The sequence below is a fragment of the Micromys minutus genome (assembly GCF_963924665.1).
Source record: "Micromys minutus genome assembly, chromosome: 25".
Taxonomy (NCBI): domain Eukaryota; kingdom Metazoa; phylum Chordata; class Mammalia; order Rodentia; family Muridae; genus Micromys; species Micromys minutus.
The window spans coordinates 16,067,783-16,086,640 of record NC_137960.1 but is presented as its reverse complement, the minus strand read 5'-3'; the positions used below and the strand labels follow the sequence as shown (position 1 = coordinate 16,086,640).

Sequence of the window (18,858 nt, the reverse complement as noted above, 5' to 3'; positions counted from 1 at the left end):
TGTAAACTCCGATGTTGCTTGCCTTTGGGGACCTAAGTTTCCTCATCTATAAAATAGGGGCTTTAATGCTACCCTCCCATAAGGTCACTGTAAGAAATTCATGACTGTGGAAGTCTTGGGCCCCACACCTAAGACATAGTAGGTACTTAATGTTAGCTGGTCTTACAGATCATAAAATCATGCCTGCTAGTGGCATGTTCATCTTTGCAACGTGTGTTTTTATATCTCAACGTCCCTTTTCGAGGACCATGGATGCTGGCAGTGATTAATGCAGGGCACGCAGACACTTCCTTTACAGCCTCAGTTTTGTTAAATAGATAATTAGATTAAATTATAACTAAGAAATCCTCTTAGAAAAGTTTTGTGTACCATGACATTGATTGACATTCAAAATGCTTGGGACCAGAAAACTTTCAGATTTTGGGATATATCATACATCTCCAACATAATGAGCTATCTGTACACAGAAACATGTACACATAAGGACACAGAGACAGTGAGATACAGAGAGGCGGGGATAATACATGGATGGGTGGATGGATGGATGGATGGATGGATGGATGGATGGATGGATAGATGGATGGATGGGTGGATGGATGGGTGGGTGGATGGATGGATGGATGGATGGATGGATGGATGGGTGGGTGGATGGGTGGGTGGGTGGATGGATGGATGGGTGGATGGATGGGTGGGTGGGTGGGTGGGTGGATGGATGGGTGGGTGGATGGATGGATGGATGGATGGATGGATGAATAGTAATTAAATAATAAATAAATCCTGGCATCAGGTTTGCTACCCATTCCAATGGTTTGTGTTCCCAACTTATTACTTATTAAACTTTATATTTTACCTAGACCCAGAGGGCTTCCCAGCTGGCCCACACTCTCCCGACTCCTTCAAATGGTGGCCATGTCTCTCTGTCCTCCACACTCTCCTGCTATGGCAGACCTCTTCTTTCTCCCCCTCTCCCAATCCCAAGCCTGGGAACCCTAAAGTCTGTGCCTCTGTCTGTTCAGCCCAACTATTAGCTGCTGGCATCTTTATTTACCAATCAGAATAAACTATGGGCGGGTTCCCAGAATCTATAGGCAGATGTTTTGTACAAACAGTTTTGGGGACCCAAATTAGCATTAGAATACAAGCAGCTCTAGGTCAAACCCATGACAGATGACAGACTGACAGACAGACAGACAGACAGACAGACAGACAGACAGACAAATGCCTATGGTGCTGTTTGAATTACTTTGGGCAGAGATGAAAACTTAAAGGAAACTTCTTCCATGCCTCTCCTCAAATCCCTAAGCTCCTTAAGGCTGATCCTAGACAGAAGTGCCCTGGCTTCCGGCCCCTGGCCTCCTTGGCTTCTGTGTACAAGAGAAAGAAATGCAAAGTTGATCCCGGCATGCTTAACTGATTACGTCATTCACAGAAACGCAGTTAACGGCTTGCCCATGAAGAGGGAACTTACCAAGTGATAAATAGCTTGTGAACTTTTTAATATAAATCTTTTCAGAGCTAAGGAGGGACCCTGGTGTTGTGTGTACAAACTTGTTCCCAAGTCCCAGGGAGGAAGACAGGTGTCTGCACACTTATATTAAAAGCACATTTAAAAGGCACTACACTACTCAAGACGAGCCTCATGGCTTAGCCTTTCCTTGGCCATGGTAGGTGTCCTGCAATTAGGGATTCTTTAGTTTCTCCTTTTAAGAGAGATCTATATAGAGCTCAGTGCCCTGTGCACCAGAGTACTTAAGACTATTTGTTCACACACGATCTAAGAGTAGCCATGGACTTTGGGGTTAGTCATTGTAGTGGCTATTTCTGGTTGTCAAGTTGACTATATCTGGAATGAACCTCGATCCAGAGTTGGGAGGCTCACTTTTTATCCTGATCTTGAGGCACAGAGGCTATGACTCTTAGGACAGTGAGGCAAGGAGATCTCTGAGCTCAAGGTCATCTGGGACAGAGCAAGTCCCAGGTCTGGGTGTGGTGGTGCACACCTTTAATCTGGACCACACCTTCTGCTGGAGACTTACATAAGGACATTGGAAGGAGGAAGGCTCTCTCTCTCTTAGCCTGCTTGTCTTGTGGGACTGAGCATCTGCTACATCCTTGGACTCCCATTCACAGCTGCTGCTGACCATTGTTAGGAAGCTGTACTGCAGACTGTAAGTCACCAACAAATTCCCTTACTATATAGAGACTATCCATAAGTTCTGTGACTGTAAAAAGCCCTGACTAATACAGTCAGTGTGACTCCTCACACAGAAACAATTTGTTCAACCTCTAGAAAACCTCACTTCTCTGTCTCTTGGGTTGGAGATAGTGCATTTCCAGGTCATTCTGAAGATTAAATGATGTGCTCATTGGAGATGCTGAGTGAGCACTCAAATGTGGTGTTAATACAGTGTGTTCGAGGAGTTGTTTTTCTGAAGTGTGTGTGCGTGCATGTGTGCTTATTTTTCTGGTTTCTGCATAGAAAGAGTTCGCTTCTATGGATGGGGAGACACGCAGCAGCCAGAACTCAGGAACAGAGCAAGACTCCTGGAGTTACTGGCAGTTGTGAGCCATCTGATGTGTGTACTGAGAACTGAACTTGGGTTCTCTGCATACACAGTTGTGTGCTTTGAACCTCAGAGCCCTATTCATGGCACTTTTAAATGACCTCATGAGCCATGCGTATATTTACTGGCCTCCACACATCCTTGACATAAACATTCTTTCATTCACCACAAACAACTGCTCAATGGGTATCATATCTGCCTCACTGTGACCTTTGGAACAACACACACACACATACACACACACAAACACACAAACACATACACACACACTGGATAAAAATCACATGGCTATACAGTTTGATTTTCTTTTTCCTCTCCTATTCCCTGCTCCCTTTAACATTTGTTGAGGGGTTTTGGTTGGTGGTGGTGGCAGTGGTGGTAGTGATAATGGGCTTGGGGGCTGTTACTTGTTTGGTGAAGATAGGCAGGTATTATGTAAAGCAGTCGGGCAAGATAGCTTTAAAACTGGCATGGCACATGCATGTCATTTATTTTTAATCAGATAAGACTGAAGAAAATCACTAACACATCTTGTAATATTAACAATCAATGTTCCTGTCAGTTGGTCCATGAAATAAAAATCCTTTTCAGATGCAGAACACTTCTTCCAAGACACCAAGCTATAGTCAGGATGTATTATGTAAGAGAAGAATAAAACTTAGTTAAAAACAAAAGCCAACAACACACACTGAATGCTTATCTTTTCCAGTTTCTACTTCCATACAAAGTGAAGGGCATCTGGCTCCTGCCTCTTGACCATAGCGAGAGCCACGTTGGCAGAGGAGGAGAATGTAGTTAGGACTTCCTGGCTTGCAAAATCACATTTTTTAACAAACTCACCCAACACCAACAGAAAACCTAAGAAACAATTATGAAGAAAGGAGATTGTGCCACCCTCCCAACATATGGCAGTCGGCTGGGCAGACCCAATCCTGTCCGTTTAGTTCTCTGGTACCAAGAAAGATCAAAATTGTGCTGCAAATTTTAGCTTGCAAGATAAGTAAGTATACAAATACAAAAGTTCCTAACACTTTGACTGTTAATCGGGTAGCCACCCAAATCCCATGGTCAAATACAAGGGTATTTATCTATATCTTTAATATGATATCTTATATTAATATTAATATAAGGTAATATTAATGTTATATTAATATTAATATAAGAATTATATATTATTCTTTAAGACATGAATGTGTCCACCTTATAATGGAATGGAATACACTCAGCTCTCCGAGAGCGGGGTCTGCTGTCCACCTGCAGCTTTTAGGAAAACACAATGACTCCCCAACAAGCCGGCTAGGCAGAAAGGATTGTTTCAGATGGTGGGCATACCAACCACACAAAAGCTGAGGAAATGTCCCCCAAAGATAGGAAGCAGGGAAATACCTGTCCCTGCTGGTCTAGTTAGAGCAGCTTGTAGAAATCTTGCTCCCACTTTGGGCTGTTGGATAAAAGGGTATCTGCAGAAACAGGGTCCCAAGAGGTCAGCTTTTTTCTTTGGACCATCAACATTATGCAAGCGCACAGACACATATCTCTAGCCCTTGTCACTAGCCAGAGCAAGCCTCTGGATGGAGCAGATCAACCCTATGGCTCCTGGAAGGCTGGAATCTAGGGTAGCTTAGAAAAGCTGCTAGTAAAGGCTGATTAAGCCCAGTGCCCTGCCCTATCCCGGCTCTGGAGCCCAGAACAGTTCTTTGGAGCCAGCCAGTCAGTGGAGGCTGCAAGGCCAAGGGCCACATCATCCCTTAGATGCCACAAAGTCCCTGGCCATTGCAACAGCAGCTGTGTCTCCCCAGCGATCTCCCCCAACAGCTGCTTTTCAAACCTTTTGACGATATGCAGCTGTTTGGTTAACAGCCCCACCCGCCAGTTTATCGTCTCCTGCGGCTTTACTCCCTGTCAGTGTTGGAAATGACTCTCTAGCACCTACCGCCATCCATCCACCAACCTAGCATTAGATCTGGCATTCCAAACCGAGCGATGGGAAGTGGCGACTGTCTTGTTATACCCGAAAAGTCTAAGCCACTGGTCCACCCCTATTGCATCCATCACTGGGGGAGACTTTTGCGCCTGCGCAGGAAGGAGGGGCGTTGGCTCCTCGGGCTGTCGGTTACAGACCGCTCCAATGAGGACTTAACACCACATGACTGAGAAAACTCTCTCCGTGGGAATTTTTATGTAAGTAACTTCCCATACTCACGGTTATACTGGGGAGAGCTTCAGGCTCAACAGAAGCGCTGAGCACTGGTAATTGAATTGATGATAGAGTTTTCCTGGGGATGGTGCATATATAATTTGCAATTTGAAGATTATGACCCCGGAATATTTTTAAATGTAATTCAACAATAAAGAGCTAGAGAATTAGTTCAGCAGCTGTAAGCCAGAGACCAGATCCCAGATCCCAGGTTGGCGTCGCTCAACCACCTTCAAATTCCAGCTACAGGGATCTGTCTCCCTCTTGTGGCTGGTGCAAGCACCTGCACTTGTGTGCACATATGCCTAGGGCAGAACACGTACGGAAACAAAAATAAATATTTACAAAGCAAAAATTAGGAGTATGCAAACGCAAGACAACCCGTCTATAAAACAGCCGAAAACAAGAACATCTCTTTCAGCAATAAGGAAATAAGGGCGGTCAGTTGACCCAGGAAGAGATGTTTTGACGGAACTGGCCATTAGGGAAATGCACATCAAAGCCACGGTGACTTAGTTCTCTTCACTAGTGTAAATAAAAGAAGGAGAAAAAGTGATGATACCAAACATTATTGGTGAGAATGCAAAGCATGCAATCGCTCTGAAAATAAACAGTCTGACTGCTTATTTAGCATTTGATTCGGGACTTGGCATCCGTGAGCGTTCATCTCAAAGGGGAAAAAATATTCACACGCTCATAAATTTGTGTACAAATGTTTATGGAAGTGTTTATTTATTGTAGCAAAATACTGAAAATACTTGCATGGCATTCCACAGGTTAGTGAGCAAACTCTATATAATGGACATTTAGCAACAAATATGAGCCGCTGGCACCGTGGTACTGTGGGTAGATCTCAAAGGCAATGTGTGAAGGGGGAGATTCCATCTGAAAATTTACATGTTGATATTTCCAACAATAAGTCTCATCAGAATAGAAGTCTAGACATGGGGGGAGATGGCTAGTAGCTGCGGGAGGATTACGAAGACCAAGAGCTCGGTAGCAAGTGATTTTATTGGTAACCAAACAGCACTTCTATATGTAAACTGTGCTATTTAAAATTGTCAAGTTAAAATTACTGTGCGCCCGCGTGTGAGTGTGTGTGTGTGTGAGTGTGTGTGTGTGTGTGTGTGAGCACGCACGTGAGGTGGCTGGTCTGGGATGGTTTTGGTTGCTGGTGTTTAGATTTGGAGGGGTGCTTTGTTTTATTTTATTTTGGCTTGAGGGGTGGGGCCACATCATTGGTAAAATACCTACCACAAAAAGTTTAACATCACCTTTGTGTGAGAAAAATTCGTATTTAGAGAGAAAACTGTTGCCTGATTTCCAGCGAGGACTCTAGTTCTTATAAATCTAGGGTGGATGGTTCAGATTGTGTTGGCAAACAGGAAGGCAGGTTCTTTGGGCTGGAGCACAGGCTACACCACCTGCCCTGGGTCGACCTCTTCCATAAAGCTTTGCTTCCCTCTTTCCTGTTGGCAGTCACAGTGCATGCCCCATGCCCACTCCTCCGTGTTCATGAGTCAGAGGTCACATGTGTGAAGTTTGGGGGCTCCAGAGCCATGAATGTGGATGGCAGTGTCTTCTTGACATCCCTGCCCTTGCTTGGTACACATTTCCAGTACTTTTTCTTCTGCTGTATTCGAAATCACCATTCGTAGCAACTTATTTTCCTGGAAGTTCTCCAGATCATTTCCTCCTCGAGGTTAGGTATTCCGTGAGGTCCAAAATGGCAGCAAAATGGCTAGTGGGTGTTTCTTATCTACTCTACAAGGGTGACCCTTAGTTGGGGGTGGGGAGGGGGTGCTCGAGAGAGGGTCAGGCATCCCAAGAGTAGGCACGGTGCTTGGTATCTTTCTACTCTTAACACCTTCCTGATGCTTCAGAAAAGCATTGTGAACCTTGTGTGTGTGTGTGTGTGTGTGTGTGTACAGGTGTGTGCATATGATGCCACGTGGGGCAAAGATTGGGGGTAAAGGGTGGCACACGCCTGTGCACGTACTTGTGGAGTTCAGAGGTCAATCTTGGCAGTATTCCATAGGAGCTGTCTCCTCCCCCCTTTTTTTGAGGCAAGGTCTCTCACTGGAAGTAGGAGCCACTGAATCAGCTAAGCTTTAGAACCGGTGAGCCCCAGGCATGCTGTCTCTACCTCTGGCAGTGTGTGCCACATAGGGATGTGCCCTCATGCCTGGCATTTTGCCTGGGTAATGCCACAGGCTCTTCTTTTTAAAGTGTGACTGAGGAAGTTAAAGACACCCAAAGTGGGACTGGAAGTTACAACAAAAGTTAGTGATAAAACCAGCTCCAGATGACCCCGGGGTACAAATTTCAGCCACTAACAATACTAAAAATGTAAAATTTTTCTTTGCCTCAGTTACCCCGTGTGTAAAATAGTTCTGATGGTATGCCTCCTTGGTTGGGGTGGTGTCATGATTTTACAAAAGAAAGAAAGAAAGAAAAAAGGAAAGGCATTCCCCACTGCACTTGGGGCCACAGTACATATTTTTTAGTTACTAAGTTCCCATTTCTTAGTTACTGTTCTATTCCTCAGTGCCCAAGGTGACTTAAAAATAATTGACTTTCGGAGAAGTAGCTAGCTAGCATCGATGGGGTTAATTAACTTCCCCTAATACATCCCTGAAAAGAATTGTCTATTGATTCTTTCAACACGGTGTCCTTTTAAAACAGACCAAGGGAAATTTTCCCCTTTTCAAGCAAATGGCCACATACAGTCTACCTTAAACTCCTCAGACTTCTCGATTCCTTCTCTTCCTAGTAGCAAAAAGCCATGGCCTTGATGAGCCCATTTCAACAAGACAGCACATTAAGGATTGCTTAAACCACGCAGGTTGCCCACACATTTCCTTATAAAAACATTTCATTTGCTTAGCCTGTTGGTGGTACTGCCCTGCAAGGCCGAGGCTTTAGGAGTTCAAGGCCAGCCTCGGCAACTTAGCGAGTTGGAGTTCGGCCTTGACTACAAGAGACTGTGGGTCTAAGGGAGGGGTAGGAAATCACCAAAGGACTGAAAAATCATTCAGGGATTCTAAAGAGGAAGTGAGATCTATCTATGAAAACCAAATGTGGTTTCCTGAAAAGGGGGGACGGAGGTGTTACTGTAAAAGAGAGTTTTGTTTGCTATTCTTTCTTTAGGGATTGAAGGATAACCCAAAGAAACCATCCTCACAGTAAAGTATGGGCTACCTCCCCCACACACACCCCACCCTTTTGAGATCCTGGCAGGGCCTCAACCTAAGAACTAATGGAGGCCAAGGATGTAGCGTGGCCATTTTTGTGTGTTTGGTGCTCAGCCTTTAGAAGGGTTTATAAACGCATCCGTAGCTGAAGGTATTCACACCCTAATCCGCCAGCTGTCTCATTGCAGGACTAGAGTGAGCGGATTACACAGCAGAGTCTAACAGGCAGTTGAGAAGGCGGACTGAAAGTTCCCTGCGGACAGGAGCCAAGTTAGCTGAGTCCCCTTGTCACCTCCTTAGAGCTTCCTGTGATGCCAGGCACCACTAGGCACTTAGGCAGTTCTTATGCGGATCCGTGAAAAGTAGCCATGACTCTGCCCCCAAGAACTCACAATCGGCTTGAAAGTCCAAATGTTCCCAAGAATTCCCTGCCGACCCAGAAGAGGCCAAAATCAGTTTCAGCTCTTCGCCCCCAGCCTCTCTAAAACGGCTGATTTCGGGGTGGGGGTGGGGGTGGGGAGGGTCAGGGACAGCAGGGTGCACCCTCCCCCCGCCGGGACCCCTCGAGCCCGGTGCAGGGGAAGGTGACCAGGAGGGGGAGAGCCAGCCCGCACGTGCAGCGCCCAGGGGAGGAGGCTGGGCCAGCGCAGCGCTTAGTCAGCAGCTGGGCTCGGTTTTGAAACAAAAGCCAATGTCCTCCCTCGGAGTCCGCGGCCGGTCAGTTCCTAGGGGGAAGAAAGCTATGCTGCCCAGCCGGTTAGTGGCCCAACTTACTTTTCCTGAGCCCAGGACTGAGGGCCAGCGGATGTTCGGGAGTGGGTGGGATGCTGCGGGGACGGGGCGCGGGGACAGCTCGCACACACCCTGCCCTGCTCTGGTCTCCGCTTGGCCCAAGGCCGGGTCCCCGGGGTGCGGGACGCACGCTGGTCCGGACCAAGTGCCCTGGAGCCCAGGCCCCTCCGGTGTGCGTGCAGCCGCGGCACCTTCGCCACCTCGCGTCCCACAGCTCAGACACACCAGGCCCTGGTTTCATGAATGAAATCCAATCGTGTGGTTATAAATAGCCGCCAAGGCTGCTCACGTCACGGTGGAGAGAGGGAGCGATCGGAGGCCGCCACCGCGTTGCTTGCTCCGTGCTGGGGCGCAGGGTTCCGCCCGGTGCCCCGCCTGGCCCGGGAAGGGGGCGGGAGGAGGGCAGGGCTGGCGGCGACAGCGACCTGGGGACGAGTCCCGTGGCCTGCGCCGGGACGCGGACGCGGCCGGGCGCGGCTGGGCCATGCTGCCTTTGTGCCACTCCGGGCGGGTGGCGCGCGGTGCGCAGGGTCCCGGCGTCCCCGCGAGCGCGCGCGGCCGGGGCCGCTGCTGAGCGGCGAAGGGAGCCGGGTCTCACTCGGCTGCAGGGTAGGTGGTTGTGTCGCGCAGAGAGTTCCAGTGAGCAGCGGAGCACCCCACCAGCTCACGATCGCCCCGCGGGTGGCAGGTGGGGACCCTGGCCCATGTGCCCCCCAGCGACGTTTGTGGGAGTGAGCTGAAGGGATGCGGGAGACAGTCCCCTCCCAGAGGAGTGAGCCGACGGGATGTGGAGGAGCACCCGCCCCAGCCGCACCCCTAACTTGTAGCGGCTGAGAACATGTACAACAGGCACCTTAGCAGGCCGGCTGCACCAGCACTGGTGCTACCGCGCCCCCAGGGAAAGGCGCCTTTTCCTCGAAGGACTCTGGTGGGGAACTCGGGACGCGAGAAGCGGGGTGCTCTGATCGCTTGGGTGCTTGCCCTGCCCCCAAGCAGTGCCTATAGGTGCACGATAACGCCCCTCTCCCTCCCCTCCCCCCAGCCCTGTGTCTAGGGAGTCTGTTGTGAGTTGCTGTGCCAACAGCACATGCCGCCTGTGAAGGGCTTGCACACACCTGAACTTACGTGGTCAGTTTCAGGTTACTAGGTTCACAGCCGGGTGGTAGGGGGAGATATTCAAAAGAAATCCACACACCCACCTTCCAAAAAAAGTGGAAGGAAGGCAAGACTGTGTGAAATATATATATATATATTGACATTTGATCCCACTATTGCCTGTGGGGTTTCCATCCTGTATCAAACTACTCAACAGAGGAGTAAAGCCAATATTTAGACTTGGACAAGCCAGAAAAGTTAGGAGGGAGGGCCAAGCACGAGGTTCTGAGTTGGCTTTGCACATTAGCACAGGAGCTTCGCCTTTGGGGCTATCTGTCTATACACATGTGTTGGGGCAGGGAGGTAGCGGATGCATTAAGACTGATACTTAAGTTACAGAAAGCTGGGGAACTCTAGACAGTGGCAGGCAGAGGAGTCATCCTGACTTTGAACCTCCCTGGTCTGTGCTTTGAGGGACACCCTTGGATACTCGGCCTGGGATTTAGCCTGAGGTCCTCCACCCTGCCGGCCGCACTGCCTGCTATATAAGAAACATACAGGAGGTTCAAAACCGTGCCCAGCTTCCAAAGGCAGAGAAGCCACCAACTGGCTCATAAGTTCACTTATAAACTCTATTTGAGACTCGGTGTGTTTCGTCTTCAGTGATCTTTGAGACGCCCAAGAGAATGTGGTTCTCATAAGATAAACTCAGTCATTTGGACTGTCAGTAACATCTGAGTGCTGCCCCAAAGGGGACACAAGCAGTTAATCATATTAAACAAGGTTCTCCCTGAGATTCCTGGATCTTATTTGAATGTCTATGGGGGCATGGGTTCAACCCATTCCACCCCATGGTAGAAGGCTTTAGACCATCGTTACCGTCAATTTTTTAAGCTTGCCTGCTTTTATCTTTCAAAGTTGTGGAGGTCATGGGCGTCTCAAGGTACAGGGTTATGTGTGATCCTGGTTGGTTTTACTGACTTAATGCTTCTACAAAACAGTAATCACATAGAAGGAGGAGGGGGAGGGGAAGAAGAAGAGGAGGAGGAGGAAAAAGAAGAAGAGGAAGAGAGGAGTCTAGAATTATTTTTGTTGAAGTTAGGATAGTGTTTTAAAATGACATTTTGAAGGGAAAAAAAACTCCCACTCCCTTGTCCATTTGAAAAAACCTGTGAGTTTTCCCTGTGCCTCCCATCCGTTTGTGGCTAAGGGCTTTTTTTTTTTCCTGTGTCATCCCTAAATGCTCAGAAATATAATTCTGTGGATGCTATAAAATGTTAACCTAGCTATTTCAGGATACACTTGACTTAAAGAAATACCAGTGTACACATAGCATAAACTGAAATCAGACAGACTCTGCCCATCCTCAAGTGTGGAGAAAGATACAAAGTATGTTTAAAAAAAAAAAAAAGAGAGAGTTGTGCTGCTGGCAGTCAGAGGGATTTCAACAGTGTTTCTCTTGGTTCTCTAGGTAAGGCCAGCTGTGTGCAGCAAGTCCTGTTCTTCACTTCCGGCAAGCCAGGTCAGTATGTCCATGCATGCCCACAGACGGGTGGCATGTCCTCTGATACTAAGTGTGTGGTCCAAAGCAGGTTTCCTACTCGTATGTCTCAAAAGACTTGGGGTTTGCTGTCTTATAGGGTTTGAATCTATTGTTTGTTGAAATCACTTTATTTTCTCTGTAAGAAAAATAACCCTAAAATGAACTTTGTACCCCCTCTCCTTCCTGTGGGTCATTCTAACAAGAAAATAAAACGGTGGTAGACAGGATTCTGGGCATTTGGGTGTCAGGAATGGAGATTTGACTCATCTTCATCTTAGCATTTAGAAGATACAAGAACGGTTCATAGAATCGTAGTGGACATTTGTTGATCATGCGTCAAGATTTGGTTCTGTCTATTTATGGTTTTATTCTACATGCATGTGTAACAAACACATCATACACACACAGGCAACAACTGTGGTGTGAAGCAACTTTTGGATTTTTTTTTTTTAGTTTTGTCTAAAACATAAATTATTTGAAAAGTTCTTCTTCAACGGAGAGACTGAGGCCAAGAATGGCTTGTTTAACTCAGTAACTACAGATAACCCAGGGACACTCCATGGTGAAGCTGACCCAGTGGAAGAGAATCCATGCTTTTAAGTAAATAGGTACCTCCTAGCCTGGGTCGGTTAAAGATTAAACTTTAATCTTTAAAAAGGCAATGGGTGGTGGTGGTCTCTGACTCTTAAGAAATTTCCAAGCACGTTTAAGAGGCAACATGTTAAGCATTCCAATATGAACAAGGCGTGGTTGTTTGCATGCCAAAGGCTAATTTGGGGATCCATAGACCTCTGATAAGAAACCCCGTGTTTTCCGTTGTGGGAGATTATTTTGAATTCCACGTGCCAAGCACAAGTTTTCATCGGCACTCATGATAAATGTGTGGAAATAGTCCGGATATAGACTTGCAGACTAGCTGAGACGGTCCGGTCCTTTCCAGCCATAGTTGTTCAGGACCATGGAGGCTGAGGCCCTATTCCCTCCATGACAGCAAAGATCGAAAACTCTCACTCAGCAGGACATCTTTGATAAAAGGCTACAATGTGACATGGAGCCTCAAAGTACCTTCTTTCTTCACATCCTCCACGTGCTTGAGATATCCTAGGTACAGCAGATAGGTTTGGGTACATAATAGATGAATCCCAACCAAAGTTCTGAAAAGGGTCAGCATCTAAAGTTTCAGACACTTGTCGTTTGCACCCCAACAGAAAGCATCGCTTATCTCTCTTTCCTCTTTTGCTCTGTTTCTAAAGAATAAAGTGTAGCCATTGGTAACACCATGAGAATTTTAAACCCAGAGACACTAACAAATTACAAATTACAAAGGTGACCCTAGAGCTAAACTCTTTATTAAGTACTGACAGCCCCCAACTCACTTAATAGCTTTACACAAGCAGAGTTAGTTAAAGGGTATCTTTAATCAATTGAAAGGTAGTTGCATGCTATTCTTTAAGAGCTTGATCTATAAACGTTGCTTATGTCCTAGCCCATTCCAAGACAGATTGTATTCCCCGGTTCTTATTGGGGCGATCCCATTACAAGCCAGATCCTCACCATTAACTGATGTATGGCTGGCTGTGATGAATGATATGCCATAAAAATAGTCAATATGACAATCATGGATCTATAATTTATTTAAAGTAATCAAATTACACTCTACATTATGTAATGTTGAAGCCCAAAAGAACCTTAGAATTTGCAAGCTTGTCACTAACGGTACTCAGTTCGCAGTCAGCCTTCCTTTGCTTTCTTGGGTATCAGCAGGCTTTGGCTCCTCTCTTGTAAAATGGCTAGAGACATTTAGAACGATGCTAGCTTCACTTGGTAAATCTCACTGGTAGAAACCAGACAAACCCGGGCCTGGGTGACGGCACAGTCTCTAAAGTGTTTGGCGTACAGACATAAAGCCCTCAATCGAATTTCCAGAACCTACCTCCAAAAACAGATGGGCGGGCTGTACTTGTAAGTCCATCAGGGGAGGCAGGGATAGGGGGACAGTAAGCGTGGATCAGCAAGTCTCAGGCTACAAAGAGACCATGTCTATAAAGAACAACATGGTGGGGTTGCCTAGAGAATGAAAGCCAGAGGCTGTGGCCTCCAGGCATACCTACACACACTCACACACATATACACACACACATATACACACACAGAGACACACATACACACACACATACACACACACACACACTGACACAAACACACACATACACATACAAACATGCAACATGCACACACACATACACATATACCCACATACACACACACACAAACATACACGAACATACACCCACCCCTTCACCTTTCTGTTGATCTTGTCACAACAGACATTCAGCCTCACTGTGTGACAGCTTCCCTCTGCCCTCCCATGGCTGGAGACTTGCCTGTTCCTTGTCCTCCCCTTCTCTTCCCTGCCAAGGCGATCCACCAACCTCACAGCACTAAACCAGAAGGTGGAGAAGAAATTTGAAATGAGTTACAAATAGCCAAAGAACAAAGGAAAGGGAGGCAGAAGGGAGGAGAAAGTACGGACAGACATGGTAGAAATGGAGAGAGGAAAAAGAAGGCCTGGAGGGAAGAGGAGGCAGTGCTCAGACAGACGGAATGGCTATAGGTTGGGTATCTGAAGATGTTTGTTTGTTTGTTTGAAAAACACACATAACCAGCTACCTCTCCTCCCAGCTCCCTTGTTCCCTAGGTGCCTTAGGGCAGAGATTGGGAAGCTGGCCAATCAAAACATGGGAAATGAAGGGTATGAATGGCCGGGTTCTTCCCGGGTGCTTGTGGCTTTGCCTGTCTTTAGATAGTCCTTCTGGCAGGGACTCAGACACATCAGTACAGAAGGACAAACTTCCAGGAGTTCCTGACAGAGCAGTTGTTCTTCTCGGCCCCGCTCTTGAGTTTTCTTCCTTGGGGAATGGCAAGTTCCCAGTGTTTATGGGGAGGTTTTATTTGGTTTTGTTTAGTTTTTTAAAGATCTATCTATCTATCTATCTATCTATCTATCTATCTATTTATTTAATGTATATATATGGTCACTGTCTTAAGGCACACCAGAAGAGGGCATCAGATCCCATGATAGATGGTTGTGAGCCACCATGTGGTTGCTGGGAACTGAACTCAGGACCTGGAAGAGCTGCCAGTGCTCCTAACCACTGAGCCATCTCTCCAGCCCATGTTTATGGGTTTTGATCTCAGGCTCCCTGTCTTTCTGTGGCTTTTAAATTTTTAGCCAACCAGAAGCTCAACCACGTGACCCCCTCCAACACATACACCAGCAATGCCAACAATCAGGGCATCTTCAAGACTTCCAAGATGCCAGGCACTCAACTGCACTGTGCACAGTACTCATTTTCCGTTCCAGTTTACCAAAGCCCAAAAGGAGGGAGAGAGGGTCAGGAGACTGATAAGGCACAAAGCTAAGAACCGGTGCATTTGAGTCTGACCAAGAATGGACTACATTCTAGAATGAACTCCAGGCTAGGGGTACTTTAAAACTTTCCACTCCGGTTTACTCTTGCACAGGTGTCAAATGATACATTTCTACAGGCACCATATCTAACAAACAGGTCATCTGAGCCACCTTGCCGTCTTGCACAAATCCACCGTATGTTTTTGGAAGTCACAGGCCCAAACACTCAAGCCAATGCCGGCTGAGTCACGGAGTCAAGGAAAGTCCCTATAAGGTCACTTGTTTGAGCCTCCCTCTGGTGACAAAGCACTGGCACCAGCGAAGTGATGTAACTTGACCACTCTCATAGTTAATAAGTGACTTCTCCTGAACTCAGCCCAGGTCTCCCGATCCAACCCAGGCTCCATCCCGTTACATAACACCACCCAGAAAGTGCCAAGACTTCTGAACTCTCCAACTTTGCCACAGTTCCAATGAGTGAGTCCAAAATACACACACACAACCCAAGCCATGTCCAGCAGCAAGAGATAAGAGGGTGCCAGCGGTAGACAGATAACACCGGGTACTAGAAGCAGCCCTCCTTATCGGGGAAGATGTCGACACAGAGCGTTCCTTTTTCTCCTCATCAGAACATAACTCTCAAAGCTCTGATCCCGTCCAAGCCATCTCAGCTGACCAACGCATCGGCCACTTTGTAATTTTGTCTCAGCTCTGGTCGATTATTAGCTGTGGGCTTTGGGTGAACTATGTTTTGGACTTCCCTCTCCTTGCCACAAACGGCAATGGCATATGCCCTCACCCTTGGAGCCTTGAGGAGGTCCTGAAGTCACCGGCACAGACCACATACTGAGTGCTCAGCGAGGTTGGTGGTCTTCTGAGCCTTCCCAGAACACATCGGCAGGAAACACTGTAACATAGGTGGGCAGGCTTTATCTCTAAGTTTACTGGTGCCCTTGGATACAGATGCTACAAGAATAGTTACAATAACATTTCCTCTAGTCATCTCTTGAGTAAAGATGGGGTGAGAATTCTCATTTTCTCTCACGTGTATGTGCATGTATGTGTGCACTCAAGTGTGCGTGCTCGCTCTCTCTTGCTCCTTCTTTCTCCTTGTATCTCTCCTCTCTCTCTTGCTCTCTCTCTTTCTCGCTCTCTCTGTTGCTCTCTTGCTCTCTTACTCACTCATTCTCTCTCTCTCTCTCTCTCACTCACTCACTCACTCTCTTTCACTCTCTCCACCTCCTCCTCCCTCCCCTCCTTCTCTGTCTGCTGGCCCCAGTTGCACATCTACAATCGCATTTCTTTCTCCTGCAGTCTCGAATCACTAGAGTTTCTATGAATCCTTTCATTGTTTCGGCCTCTGCTCTAATGGAATACCCAGCTCATCTTGGAGGGCCTCTCCTTCCCTTCCAGACACTGCATGGCTCCCACGAATGCTTCTCATGGCCCTTGCATCTCAGAGCAACTGCAATGTTTCCAACCAAGCCACCAAGACAGGGATTGCCTGCAGGAAACTTCTTCCCTTTCAATGTCCAGCCCGGACCTGCCTCCTTTTCAGTTAAAAGTTGAGCAGTGGGGTCCGGCTGTCTTTTCTCTGAGCCATGGGTTGTTGCTGCAGGTGAGTAGCTAGGACAGCACCAGGCACCTCTCCTCTCCACACTTGGTAACCTGCCTGGCCTAAATGATGCCTCTAGAAACACCCCATCACAAACCCCTCCACCCCAGCTGCCACACTGTGGCTCTTGCTCTGCTCTGGACTTTTGGAACAGAATCTTGGCAACACATCCTGTCCATCTATCTCACAGCAGAGGGAGCCTGCCGGGACTGTTTTTGCCTTCACTCATACTTTTCTTCTGTTTTAATAATTTAGTGACCTCGAATGGACTTCTGTTTTCCCTGACGGCACAGTTACTGCTTAGTAGTTGGAACATTTGTAGCACAAGATGAGCGTGGCCGGTGTGTGTGTCCCCAGCACTAGGAAGCAGCTAACTTAGGGGCTGGTGCTTTTGATCCCCAATAAGTACACTGTCCCTAGCCCTATTGTAACCTCACATGGGTTGAGCTTTGATTTCATTCTTACCAAGGACCTAATAAAGCTCAAAGCCAGACTTCAATGGGAATGGGAGTTTCAGGGGGTAGGGAGGAGAGACGTTCTGATTCTAAGGTAGGACCTGGTATCAGGAGTTCCTAACAAGCCAGTGAGACTTGCAGGAGGACAGCTCACCATGCCTCGTGAGCTTAGACCGGACGAGCTTCTGCTGGACCCTCAACTAAGTCTGTTTGCCTGAGTCTTAAAGGCGGAAGGAGTCAGGAGGGTGGTTTGCTGATAGGTCTTGTTGGGGAAACAATTGTACCAGCTATTGTTGAAGCCAAACTCTTGACAGAAACAGTTCAAGGGAGGATGGGCTTGTTTAAGCTCATGGTTTAAAGGGAAGGTGTTGTGAGGAAGCTGATCCTCGTGCATCCGGAAATAGAACAAGATGAATGCTAGTGTTCTGTCTGCCTTCTCCTTTTCACTGAGTCTGGGAACCCCAGCTCATGGGGTGATGCCACCCACATCCATAATGAGATTTTCCTCCTCAGTTAAACCTCCCTCTGAACATTCTCACAGACATCCCCAGATGTCTGTTCCCATGGCAATTCTAAATCCAGTCAAGTTAACAAGCAAGATTAACCACCATATAATTACTGCATATGTGTACATAAATATCAATGGAAATGCTTCTGGGGAATATAGCCTCATGGTAAGAGGGTGTGCTTAACATGTGCGAGGCTCTGTGTCCAGTGTCCAATGTACACATGCATACATACCTATACAGGTGCTAAGCAGATCCATCAAACAAACGCTTGACAATAAGGACACTCACAATACCTCTTACTATAACTCTTACACGGGTGATCGTTTCTTACTGAGTGGTCCTATCAGTTACACACACACACACACACACACACACACACACACACACACACACACACACACCTGTAGCCAATATATGGTTATAGAGTTAACCTGGAGAGTTCAGTTCCCACATAAGTGTCTTGTCGTCTTTCACAGCAACAAGTCAGACAGAAGTGAAACCACAGAAGCACATGTCTGGACTGTACCTAGCTGTCAGTGGTGCGCAGGGGTGTCCTAGTTAGGGTTTCTATTGCTGCTCCAACACACCATGACCCATATCGGGGAGGACAGGGTTTATTCGGTTTATACTTCCAGATCGTAGTCCATCATTGGAGAAAGTCTGAACAGGAACACAAGCAGGGCTGAAATCTAAAGGCAGGAGCTGATGCAGAGGCCATGGAGGGATGTGACTTTCTGGCTTGTGTCCCTTGGCTTGCTCAGCCTTCTTTCTTATAGAACCCAGGTCTACCAGCCCAGGGATGGTGCCACACAAATGGGGCTGGGCTCTTCCCATTGATCACTGACTGAGAAAGTGCCTTACGGATGGATCTCATGGAGGCATTTTCTCAATTGAGGGTGCTTTCTCTCTAATGACTAGAGCTTGTGTCACAAAACCAGTCACTTCAGGGAATCTATGACCAAATGTTCAGAAGGGCCTAAACTCTGCAAAGATATTTCCTGAGATGAACTAGTCACAATATAACAACAACACACACTTTTTTAAAGTTTTTAAAAATATATTTTTTAAAAGATTTATGTATGCATGTTCCTTCGTGCTTTATTTGCATGACAGAAGAGGACATCAGATCCCATTAATGATGGTCGTGAGCCACTGTGTGGTTGCTGGGAATTGAACTCGGGAAATCTGGAAGAACAGTCATTGTTCTTAACCACTGAGCCATCTCAACAGCCCCACACATAACATTCTTTTTATATGGTTCTACAGAACAATAAATTGAGCCCCAGTTTGTTGTGATGACCAGTTTCTGTGGTGTGGATACTTCTGAGGTGGCTGGTATTTCAGAGGAAGCACACCAGCGTCCCCTTCTTCAATATTTCTACCCCACACATAGCATTGTCGTGATGACCTCTAAGGCATAAATTCTGTGTGTGTGTGTGTGTGTGTGTGTGTGTGTGTACCACATCAGAGGCCAGTAGAGAA

The 18,858-nt window shown here is 47.0% G+C and overlaps 2 protein-coding genes across 8 annotated transcripts in view; one reads left to right on the top strand and one right to left on the bottom strand.

Annotated features, from left to right (window-relative positions):
* The window catches only part of LOC308437186 (uncharacterized protein), a gene marked incomplete at its 5' end in the record, with an annotated part of 90,919 nt that extends 81,931 nt beyond the window's left edge, over positions 1–8,988 (bottom strand). For 4 of the 5 annotated variants that reach the window (XM_080938242.1, XM_080938243.1, XM_080938241.1 and 1 more), the window contains one exon: positions 8,730–8,988. In XM_080938242.1, coding sequence (XP_080794368.1) covers positions 8,730–8,988 — 259 coding nt within the window. Of the gene's footprint in view, positions 1–8,272; positions 8,384–8,729 lie in introns of those variants that run through there. The other variant, XM_080938240.1, reaches the window with a different exon arrangement.
* Positions 8,488–18,858, top strand: part of RHOBTB1 (Rho related BTB domain containing 1) — a 72,120-nt gene continuing 61,749 nt past the window's right edge. For 2 of the 3 annotated variants that reach the window (XM_080937809.1, XM_080937811.1), the window contains exons 1-2: positions 9,192–9,356; positions 11,314–11,364. The gene's annotated coding sequence lies outside the window, so the exon portion shown is untranslated. Of the gene's footprint in view, positions 8,712–9,191; positions 9,357–11,313; positions 11,365–18,858 lie in introns of those variants that run through there. The other variant, XM_080937810.1, reaches the window with a different exon arrangement.